Raw genomic sequence first — 12453 nt, 5'->3', positions numbered from 1 at the left:
AAAGTAGAGGGTATAATAAGCGCAAATGCTAAGCAGTATTTCACTCAAAACTTACTGACAGAAATGTAGTTTCACTTGCCCTTGCGGATTTAGTGAACAGAATGAATGTTTTACCTCAACTATATTTTTTGTTTGTGTGTGCTACCTCTATGGTCTTGTGTGCATCTTTTTTTTCCGTCATATGCTTAAATATTAACGGGGTGATACTTGGAGTATGATTAGAGTCCCCTCTGTCAAGTCAAAAACATATGTGAAGAAGAGGGTATTTCCCTTTTGTTATGCTCCTTGTGGCTGAGGGCCAGCACTTTCTTGTGAACTGTAGCAGTTCACGTTGATTGCTTTGCTGTGACTCCACTGTATTCCCAGTTGCAGAGGGGATACCCCGGCTTAGCTGGTGAAGTTTTGGGAGCTACTGTGATTAATACTAAGAAAGTACCAGAAGGAAAGTGCCATTCTGACAATTCTGTCAACTATCATTCTATGCTGCTTTGATCCTTTAAAAGCAGCTCTGCATTTTAATTTCAGGTGGTTTGACAGAGTTTATTAGTAGAAGACTCTTTCTGGTTAAAATGGTGCAGTAACAACTCCCTTTTGAAGCTTAATCAGTGGCTGAGGAGACTGTGAGCCAACACTGGTTCAGGTAGTTTTCTCACGTTAGACACCACTGGGGCTTGCCCTCCTTTTCCTCCACCAGCCTGATGAGCAAGCAGTCTCTGCCCTACTTGACTTCTTCAAACACCAAGCAGCCACATCCCAACTGTAGCTAAGACTTAAATGAGATACAGGTTAGTGGTTGCTCAGGAGATTTTTTTGTTACTGCATTTTGTGGACAGAACAAGCTGGGTTAGTCCACAGAAGACTGGAATGAGTTAGCATAACGGTTTCTTCCAATATCAAACCCTTTCTACAGAGAGAAAGGGGACTGTGTCCACTGGGAACAGGACTAGAGATACTGGTGCTAAATGATACTGAGGAATGTCAAGGTTAGACACCAAGAAAGATGCTAATGGTAACAGTATGTGCAGGATTTAGATTGCCTGGGTATGCTGTGGATTTTTTGTCATTGGAGGCTTTTAAGGTGTCTTTTCCCCAGACATCTGTTGCGAATGACTTAGGGAAAGCTGAACCTGCCTAAAGCAGAGGTGACTCCTCGAGGTCATCCAAACTTGCACTTTTACCATTTTCTATATATGAAGTAGTAAAGATTTTTATGGTACTTTTATGCTGTTTTGGAGCAGCAGCAGATGTCTGAAAAGAGACAGGCTGTTCAGTGGTACAGGTATGAGTACAAAGATGGCTTAGTAAAGTGAAAAGTTATACCAGGCTTATTTTAACACATAGATAAGAGCAGAATTTGGCCTGGGAAAGGTGGTTTTGCTTTGAACTCCACTCTCATGCAGTATAGAGGACAGCAGACTTCAGTCTGGCGCTTTACTTCATCTAAGTCAGAAATGAAAAGCAAAAATAATGGTAACATTGCCAGAGGAGAAAGGAAAGAAAACACACGTACTCAAGTACTGTGTATTTAGGTACTAGTCCTTTAGGAGTCTCCTCTCCTGCACCTTACTAAGCAAACTTTATTAAATATTTCTTTCCACTTACTTCAAAAGAATCATTTCTTCTTTTACGGGAGAAGAATAAGCTGAAGAGATGTTTGTGTTTCGTGCTAATCTTTTCCAATGCAAGAGAAAGCTCTGTGTAGTTGTATACTTGTTCTGGGTGAAAAGGGATAGCTCAGGAATATAAATTTTAAAATGCAGTCTGACTTTCTAGTCTTTTGTAGTATTTGATCTGCTGAATAGATCACAATTGCAGGAAATACTCCTGAAACCTTTATATAGTTTAAAAAAATATATAAGAACTTCAAAAAATTGTTTCAGGTGTTTCTCAGAGGAAGTGCTGATTTCTTCCTTGAAAGAAGCATGTTTTAAAGTTCCCCAGCTAAGTAGTGTTGTAATAGGTTGGAATTGAAGGAATGCTTTAAAGAGATCAGTCAAGATCACAAGATACTTGCGTTCTAGTTTTATTTAATAGATGCAAATCTCAGGTATCATCCTTGGAGTTTGTTCTTGGTGATAGGTTCATACAGATTGGAGAATCCTCCATTGCTGCAGGGGGACAGATGGGTTTAGCTAATCGCATGTTGCTCCTGACACATGTAGGGCCAGGCTGTTCTTCAAGACTTCTAGTTCAGGTGATTCCTCTGTGATTATATGAACCTAGTTCAGTTGTGCTTTCCTAACAGGTTCCTTCATCTTTCCTCTCTGTTTTAGGATGTGATCACTCCTGCTGTTGATCTTTGGGATCTCCCAACATCCCTAGCAAAGTGCATTGTGTAGGCTGAATTCTGTATTCAGGAGAAGGCACCCTTGGGCTGGATTAGACCAGCAGATTGATTACTCTAAAATATACCTTGCTCAGGAGAATATCAAGTGAGGAACGGGTGTGACATCTCTCTGATACGAAGTTTACTTACCATAGAATCATTACCACTGTTTTTCAATTAGCAGCTACGGAAATTTTTCTAAAGCTCCAGCTTTTTCTTTCCCTACCTGTGGAGTTATCAATGTCACTGTAGATTTTGGAAGCTGAAAAGCATGAAGCTGACTGTGTTCTGGGTGCATTTACATGTGTTACTGCTGGCACCTTGACTCAGCCCCTAGGCAGCCTGTTCTTTTCAGTCACCTGTAATTAATGCAGATGTCCATCATTTTAGAACTTGTATGACCTGCTGGTCTGACCTGGGCAATGGGAAGGTTCTTCATATAAATCACAGCCATTTATCAGCAAATAACCTATCAGCAGCTCTAATTAGGTACTTTACCAGCCTGGTTAATGCAAAAAATTAATCTGAGTTTGAGGAAAGTTGATTGCTCACAGAAATGTTCCTGTTCTACTCTGAACTGAGTTGAGTCTCATCTTTACAGGTAATACTAAACAGGGAATTTCAAAGGAAGAGAACAAAAATATCACACAATCTGTGTTGTATTGAAATTTGGTTTTCTAGGCTTTTACAACACTTCATAAATTGTTGTAAGCAGCAAGTCTTTCCAGCTATTTATAGACACCAAGATGGACCTATAACCACAAATATGTAGACAGTCTTCACATTTTTTGTCTTTTCATAGGCCCTAGGCTTTATCTGCTTCACTTTTATTATTGCCAACTGACTGGCATAAAAACATGAACCAAAATGCAGCCTGCAGCACTTGGAGGCACTGTGTTGGCCTTTCATTGAAATTGTGCTATCATGCTGATACTTATTTGTTTAATTAAATGTTTCTTTTTCACTTCCACTGTCCATTTACAGAGAATGAGGGCTCTAGTCCCATTTTATTATTGGTATTCTAAATGAGTTGTGCACTGGAACAGCTAGTTTCCTTCACACATAATGATTTCTCATCATTTCATTCACTTAGGTGTTCAGTTTAGTGACAATTAAAACAGTTTACTTCTTTCTAGCTAGTGAATAGATATGTCTCCTGTCTGTATCTTTGGAGTAAAACCACTAGACTGATGCTCATGCTTTGTCATTTGCACCTGAGGCTTGGAGCCACTGACTATTGTATTAAGTGAGCAAACCTTTAGACCATCCTAAGCTGACCTGGCAGTCAACTCCATGTGTTTTGTACCTTAGGACTAGAAAAGTAAATAAACTGAGGCCTTTTAGCATATCTTTGTTTTGCATATTGTTGAGAGTTTGCTGTTCTGTTCAAGTGATTTGCTCCCACCTGGTAAATTGGACTTTATGGTCAACATACCTGTAAAAAATAAATTACCAAATTAGAAAGACAAGTATTTGTTCACTTAGGTCCAATATCCAGACCCTAAGTATTGTGATACTTGGTGGATAAAAAGAATAGCAATTATTTTCCTTTCAAAGGTGAATTTTGATTCCATTGGCATGGAAAATTGCTATTCAGCTTGTATCAAGAGGTGAATTTAGATAGTATGCATAACAACTGTCCTTGAGGCTATACAACACAAATCCCAAAGTTTTTCTTCAAGCTTGCTGTATAATGACAGTCCCTGAAGAAAGTTCTTTTACAGGGTTTTTACATACCAAAATGAAATGGGTTTAGTCGGGCTAGATATTCAGTTACCAGTTGTAAGGGCTTAAGGCATCCCTGATGAATTATAGGTTTAGGATGCAGTAACAGGCATGAGACCAACAGCTTTAGGGATAATCAGTTTCTCTAAATGATGGTGTGGCAATAAAGGCAGATTAGTAGCACAATTATCTAGACTGTAACAACAACAAATTCAATAATTCACTAGAAGTTGTCTAGACTTAACATATGAGCTTGCAAAGATGTACATGACCACGCCTCACAGGCAGGCAGGAGGCGGGCATGGCTTCTTCTCCAGATGAGCTACTCAGAACAATTGATGAGCTTGGGAAACATCAAATTCCCTGATGGGATTGTCCTTTCTCCTGTTAAATTGAGAAAGCACTATTTGGGCTTGTTCACCAAGCATTGCATCCCACCTCTCTGCCAGTTCTGTTCTTGGTATGCGACAGGGCTTGGAAGTAGAGTCCAAGGCAATACTACCCTTACTGTAATCTGTTAGCACATGGTAATTTTGCAAGGTACTAATGCTATTGGATGCATGTCTTTGATTTTATTTTTTACTTCAAGCTCCCCCAGGTACCAGCTGGTATCCACGTACAACTGGACTAAGTTAAAAATGCTTTGCATGAAATACTTTGTTAAGGGTCTCAAGGGACTTTAAAGGTCTTTACAAAAGAGGTGTACCAAAATTATCTTGTGAACCAGCTTTTTTCCTTTTCTAGTTCACTGCTTTTCCCATAGTGCCTCTTATCTTGTTTTGCAGCTAGTCAATAATTACAAAACACTCAATACAGACTGGCAAGTGGTGTAGTGCAAACAGTGTTCATTGAGTTTATAATTATTTTGTTGAAATTAACTGTTATTTCTCATGTTACATTTTTATGTGTTAGAGGCATGTGTTAGCTTATTTTTGTGTGTAGAATTCATTGTGGACATAGAGCTTTCTGCTAGATAAAAAAGTCCTCCCGCAATATCTGCATGAGAAATTGAGGGCACAGGACTCTCTGGAGATGTATAAAATACAAGTCGTACCCAGAGTGATCATGCTCCAAACTGAGATAGAGGTGGGTATTTGGTTTTTCTGAGGGGAATCTTCAGGGTACAAGCAGACATCCTCAACTTGCCATTTTTCTAACACCTTGTTTATTGTGTGAGTTATAGTTTTCCCTTTTTAAAGTGTTTTCCCTGCAATAGAGCTCATTCTCCTCAATGAAGAACTGACTTAATCGCTGAGAATCTTATGTTTAGCTTTTCAGAACTAATAAAAAGCTTTCCCTCTGGAAATACCCTCCTAAATGGTTTAAGAATAGAGGTGATAGCTTCAAGAGAAAAACATGTCTTTCGTACTAAGAATTGGTCTATTGGGTGTTTTTTCTGTTCCATAACTGAGTTAGGTTATGGAGTTATGATCACGAGAATGTAAAATTGCATTTCTTTTTTTTTAAGGGGGAGATAAATAATGATACAAAGTGTACCTTTAATGGCTCTGTGTTACTGGGGGTGGGTGTTTACCTTTGTGATACTTCAAAGTGACAAGTACACCAGAAGCAGAAAGCGCTAGCATTTAAAGTGATGTGGTCACCTATGCTATACATTTAAATGTAACAAATGTGACCTTGAGTAATATCATTCTTATCTGAACTGCAGTGACATCAACATGAAAGGTGATGTTCGTGTTACTGTTACCAGCTAAACAATGGTGGTATGTCTTTCTCAGGAAAACAGTCCCCTTGATGATTTGATATGGCTTCTGGTTTGCTTCATTAGAAAAAATACTAGTGTTGTGGTTGAAAGCTGCAGAAGAATCTCCATCCTGAATTTGTTGAAGGAATTTGGGAAGATGATAAATTCAGCTTTTTAAAGGCATTGTGTCTCTGTAATGCCAATGGAGAGTCCAGACCCTTGGCAGAGATTCTTAACAAACAGTGTACGACCTTTGAAGCTCTTTGAAATCCGTCTGGCAAATCTTGTTCTTCATTGTAAATAATGGTCGTGGCAGTTTCACTTGCCATCTGTTCTCCTGCTACGGTTCACATTAAACTGCATGCTTTCTTCCTTGTGCAACCTCAAGACTGATTTTGGGTGCAGTTTTTCTTGATGTAGTGATTGTTGGCCAAAGCTGTTCCTTAACGATAGGGGGAAGCAGAAATTAAATTATATCTTAGATCAAACAGGAGAGCAGTAGACTGGAACTGTAGGTCCTCAGAGCAGATACGTTAGATTGAGTGCACAGTAACAGCTTTTAAATTTGCTTTGTACACATTATGTAGCTATTTCAGTCAAAGTTGATAAGGATTGATGTTACTCGTCATAAAAGTAAATCGGCATAAATACTCCTAAAAATTTGTTTAGAAGTTGGATATTAAATATTGCGCATCAAATAATCTTAGGAGCTTGAGTGTTTTGGTAAGCTGGGGGAGAATTGTAATTAAACCCTGTTTTTCTGATAATTTCGTGCTCGAAAAGTAACCTGTCATATTTAACACCCAAAATTACTAGTTCTTCTGGAAGACACAGGCCTAAGTAAGGGTGTTAGGAAGCTTATTCATTGGTGTCCCTGACTGCATTTTGGAATTTGTCTGTGTTATCTATGCCATAGAGCAAGGCAGAGTGTTAACTGTTAGCAGGCCCATGCATGGAGACAACTTGGCAGAATAGTAGGCATTAACTCCACAAGGATTATGCTGTTTGCATGTAGAGGAAAAAGCATATCTGGCGCCAGTGAGAAGCAATGGCACCAGAAAACTTCATACTGGACCTTTTACAGTCTGAAGTAAGAGATAGAAGAATTCACATTGTGGAAATGAATTTTGCACATTATGGACTTCGAGGGTGAAAAACGTGCACATGCACATTCATCAGTGCCAGGAGAGGTGACCAAACCAAGGAAGAACAGGATTTGTATCTTGCAGGTAAAGTCACAATTTGTGAGTGGAGAGATGCAGCAGGTGAGGAGCAGAGTATTACGACTAAGGTCACCTGGTTAAACCAAAGAGGGAGCTGATACACAGCAAACTGTGAGCAGCAGCAGCATGATAAACACTGTGTGAAGGTAAAGAGGGTTCAGTGCCACCTGTTGTGTGTATTATTTTCTATTTGGTGTTAAACTTGCGGAAGTGAGTTTCAGGTTTAGCTTCTCTTATCTTCAGCCTGTCTATATCCTAAATATAATTATCATCACAATCCTATCAATTGTATACTTTGAAGAATTACCTCGTTAGTCTAGTTTGTGACTTACTTAATTTTGTACTTACATCTATGCTACCAACCCGAAGGGATTTTTGAAGTGAATTTCTTCCTGAGTGTCTGTAATTTTTTTTAGTGCATTTTTGTCTAGATTGTCAACTCGTATAAATCAGCATGATCACAGTAGTTCCACTGAGCTACTCTGCATGTTTTCATACCAGTTTTCTTACAGTTCAGGATGGACTCCAGTGGTCATTATTCTGGGAAAGTTCATGTTTCTTCTCGGTGAACTTCTGTAGTAACAGCTACTATGGGAATTGGCCCATTTGGAATGGTTTGGGTTTGTTTGGGTTTTTTTAAATAATATCTGTAGTTCTAGGACAACACTTAAGTAAATTTACTCGGCAAGTTATTCCTTACACTGTTGCATGTCATTAATTCCCAGAAGCATTTATACAAATTTCTTAAAAATGGAAGTGCTTCTGTAATGGTCAGTAATGGAAGAAGGTGTAAAAAGCTGGGTATCGTGCGCTAATACTGCACACTGTATCGTATGCTAACACTGCAGAGTAACATGCCGGTTGACATAGTAATGCATATGGAAGTGTGACCCATTAAAGGAAAAAACCTTTTCCCAATACAGCTAGGTTCTAAAACTGAAGCTAAAAACCAGCCTGAGTTATAATAGTTCTCCCTTTTTTGGCTACTTTGAAATTGACTGTAAAAGGGCTAAAACTGTAAAATAAACAATGACTTATGAGACAATTGAAGTGTCTGTAACATTAAAAAATATATAATTGAATTACTAACATTAAAAATACCCAGTTGAATTACTATTTCATTTGTGTGTCTTGATACTACCCAAGTCGTCTGGCCTGCTTTTACAACTCCTTTTGCATACCTGTGACTGTATTCCCCCAAGTAGTCAAACAGAAATGAATGTGATAACCTACTTAAACAGTTTGTATGGGACTGTCTCTTAAGGAGCAAAAAAAACCTTGTTGTGGTTTGGTTCATGACTTGACCAAAGCATTTTATATGGGATTAAAATATTTTCCAAATCTATTCAGCAAGTTGGTGGTGGCACTGTGCTTGTGTTCATATTGACTTCTTGGCCTGTCCATGGCAACAGAGAAATGGGATATCAGCACTTCAGCTATTTGGAAAGATGATGGTAGTCATTCCCATGGATACCCCTGTGGAACATGGAGAAGATCTCTCTGGAGCTATTCACAACCCCTGGCAACATCCCGCAACCAAGGGACAGGCCAAGAAGTCAACCACTGGTGGGGAGGAATGACAAGACAAGCAGTTAGTTTATCACTTTTCTTTCCGTGTTTTAAATGTAGAATGAAGAAGGTTTCCTGCAGGAGGGAATGGTGAATAATACCAATGTTGCTGTGGATCCTGAGAATGAGGCCTATGAAATGCCTCCAGAGGTAAATAAGTTGTGGTATTTGCTGTGCATGCATGTAGGAGAAGGGGGATGCACACTTAAGTTATATTTGCCTGGCACAGGCTGATGCTGTGAGCTGCAAGGGCACAACAGAAGCACAGTCACTTTGGCCAAGATCTGGGAATCAGAAAATCCATTGCTTTCTTGATAGTGAGAAAGTTTACCAGAAAAATATTGCGTATGTTTTGAAATACCTGTGGCTGGGTTTCTGAGTAATCTGCAGTAAACTTGTATCTTTTTCTGAAGTTTGATAGGACATCTGGGAAAAACTGCATCTTATCTTCCTAGATTGTTTTAATGGCTTAGCCATTTATCAAAGCATCACACTTTGCAAAGACGATAATTCAGTATTATACTCTTAAATTCATGCAATTATATGAGTAAATTATCTTGTTGCTTTTTTCATGAAGCTGCTATCTAAAACCTTACTACAGTGTTTGGCATGATGCATTGGTAGTTGGAGTGGCAGTTTCACAGCAGTATAGATAATTAGGCTGCAAATCAGAGGTATAAAACATTTAGGCCATGATCCAGTAAAAGACTTGAAGGCATGCTTCATCGCTAACATTGAATGTCACTGAAATTAGGAGGGCTGATCATGTAACTGTAGTTAAACACATACTTAAATGATCTACTGGCTTATAGGAGTGTCTGCAGCACCTAGTGTGCTGTTCAGCTCAGAGTTAGTCCTCCCTCTCCAAGGGAATTGCCGTGAGTAGCCTTGCGAGTTCCTGGCAGCGTCAGCTGAATGACGTGTTAATCACTGTAAAAGCTTAATTCTCTTGCAAATACCACAACCACAGTATCTGAAACAAAACAATAAAAAATGGAAAGATCCTGATCACATGAAAATCCATAATATTCTGATATTGAATCCACTTGGACTAGAACAAATGGTGAAGGTAGGGTGCATTTATCTAAAGTACTAGTAGCACTGATTTCTGCTCTCCTCATTAGGAAGAGTATCAAGACTATGAACCTGAAGCATGAGAGTCCTTTCCTTCCTTTGTATCTCCTGAAATCTACTACTAAAGACATCCCATCCTGTACAAGTGCTGAGTTCCAATGTGCCCAGTCGTAAAATTTTTTTACAGTTTTTACAGTGTATTTTGAAGTCTTCCATCAGCAATGATTGGAGTATCTGTGACTGCATCCACCTCATTTCAGCATTTCCCTCCTGCTGAAATGAAAGCTGGTTGGCAGGGTTATTGTTGTGCTGTGGATATTGTGGCTTCAAGTTTAAAAGTTAACAAAGAAAATATTAAATAAAACCACCTAAGTGTCTACTGCTTATTTCTAACTCTGTACATGTTTTGTTGATAGGCTGTCAGTAATTTGATATTGTTTATGATACAATTTTTATTTGTTTCCTATGACTATTCTTTCTGTGCAGAGATGACTTATTGTGAGAGCTTTATATATATGTGTATGTATTATACATATTAAAAAGAAGTAATCAAGCATGAACTATGCACCTATAAATATTAGCTGTTGAAATTTTCTTGTTTTGTGATGTGTTTTATTAACCTGTGTCTGTAAATACTGTGACCAACTGAAGCGAATAAAATGTAACCCATTAAAAACAAACTCCTAAAATAGTGTTGATTTACAACACCACCTTTCCTCTCCAAAAACCCGTGTTAATGTATTCCCGTGAAGGAACGGGAGGAACAAAACCAGCAAGGGGAAGCCCACTCTATACAAAATCAGGGTGAAGAATTGAGAGTACCAGGGCCCTTTGAAGAATTATTATTTCATGGTTGTTAGAGCACTGGGCAATACAGAAGCGTGATGGATTAGTTGCAAACAGTTTGTCTTCTATAAAGATCCATTTAGCAAAAGTACAATCTACTGTCTGTTTTTAGACACTCTAATTTTAGTTATTATATTGCCTGGATATTTTTCCATCCAGGAAAATTTTCTTCCAATCCAGAAGACTTAAATGTGAGATACTTTTACTTCTCTCATGTTTTATTATCTGTTATTTTGAATCAAATGTTGCCTCTAACTGAATGATGCAGTATTTTTTTGTTTATCTAATCCTGAGCAGGATTTTGAACTTTGCATACCTCTAGTCTTCCCAGTGTTCTAGGGCATGGCTCTTAAAACAGGTAAATATCATTGTCTGGTTTTGTAAATGTGGAAACTTTAGCATAACCACATAATGTGTGACACTGGTATTTACAAAAAGAGACCCAAATCCCCAAAGGCTGAACTCTCCAACTTGTTCTTGAAATGAACTCCTTTCTGGCTTTCTGCAGCCTTCCTTGTATTGGCATGCCCAATGTGGAATAGATTTTTCCACGTATGTACCTATCCTAGCTGCATACAGTGGAAGCTGATGGTGTAGCACGGTGAGCCAAAATCACGTGAACATATTGGAGCTGGTGCTTCCAATTTCTCATGTCACCCCCCATTCCCAACCCCACAATTCTAAGGAATTTCATTTATTTCTGAAAAATCGCTGTCAAGCTCTTCTTTCAAAGCAACTAAAAATCCCCTTGTTCATTTCAAACAGCTAGCTGATATTTTCATCAAAGTCCACCACTCTTTTGCAGAAATGCTTCATGACAACCTGAAACAACCCACTAACAATTTGAAGTCTTCTTTACAGGTGATGTGTCAAAAGAATCTCTTGACCTGGACATCTCTACTGTTAAAATTCATCTTAATGCCTCAGCGGCAAATCTATTGATTGCATACATGGAAAATAAATATTAGGACAAGGCACAATGTCCAAATATTGTAAGATACTCCTTTTATAATTATTAACACTGTTTAAGGATCTTTCTGTTGTAGTAGAAGGTTTCAGGAAGAAAAGCCCAGCACTGCAGCATGATTTATTTTCCCAGCATGCTAGCAGGGACTCATCCACCAAAAGCAACAACTGAGGGCAGGCAGATGCCTGATGCTTCAAGAAATAGCACTTGAAATAGCAGCCTAAGTAGAACACATATTTCTGTTGTTCATCGTCTCTTCCACAGCCCACAGGTCTTGATCATTGTTGTTTTTCTATTAGGGAATCATATTAAACTGTTTGGTTGCTCACATGCTGCAGGTCAATTAGGTGCTTCTTAAATAAGCTGTGGGGAGCAGTATGACATAAAAAAAAAAAACAGTAATAAGAATAAATTGACTCCTGAGACTGGTCCATTGTCTGAACGTGTAGGAGATAATTGTTTTCTTTCATAGGTTAACATCAGCAAATCATTCAGAGTTTTCAGGTCATTTAAAATGTACCACAGGCAATCAGATTAGTTCTTGTGCCTCTTGCAAACATGCCCTCAGATGGCCCCAAAAGTCCATGGGACCCCTGGTTACTATGGCAGCACAGTAAGATGCACTGCTCTGGTAACAAGCTGCATTTTAATTAGATTCCTTAAGGGCTGTCTGACCATCCTTTCCAGGTAAACTAAATGGCATTTTGGCATATTTCCTGCAGTGCAATGAATACTGACACGTGGATTGCAAATGTCAGAATTATGTTGGAGAACTGTCAGCTAACTAAGTAGATACTGCTGTATTCAAATTTTTTAAGTGCCTGCCCTGGGTATTAAAAAATGCTTGTACTGTTGTGATCGCGTTTGCTTAAGCAATGCCTGCCAGAGAGGAATATAGCTCAGAGCACTTTTTTCCTTAATAGCCTAGATTTCAACTCAAACTAAAAGCAATCTTCTGGTCCTCAAATTACAAGTTAGTAGCAATTCTCACCATATCCCAGTCCTCCAGGGAATAAAA

General features: G+C 38.6%; 1 protein-coding gene across 1 annotated transcript in view; it reads left to right on the top strand.

Moving 5' to 3' along the window:
- SNCA (synuclein alpha) overlaps positions 1 to 10298 on the top strand; it is a 69017-nt gene extending 58719 nt beyond the window's left edge. The window contains exons 5-6 of the mRNA XM_062637605.1: positions 8609 to 8698; positions 9673 to 10298. Coding sequence (XP_062493589.1) covers positions 8609 to 8698; positions 9673 to 9705 — 123 coding nt within the window. The 3' untranslated portion in view covers positions 9706 to 10298. The remainder of the gene's footprint in view (positions 1 to 8608; positions 8699 to 9672) is intronic.
- Positions 10299 to 12453: the final 2155 nt, after the last annotated feature.

The sequence above is a fragment of the Pezoporus occidentalis genome, unplaced genomic scaffold (assembly GCF_034315485.1).
Source record: "Pezoporus occidentalis ecotype Australia unplaced genomic scaffold, CSIRO_AGI_Poc_V1 ctg53, whole genome shotgun sequence".
Classification (NCBI taxonomy): Eukaryota; Metazoa; Chordata; class Aves; order Psittaciformes; family Psittacidae; genus Pezoporus; species Pezoporus occidentalis.
The sequence above is the reverse complement of the archived record's forward strand: the minus strand, read 5'-3'. Positions and strand labels throughout refer to the sequence as shown.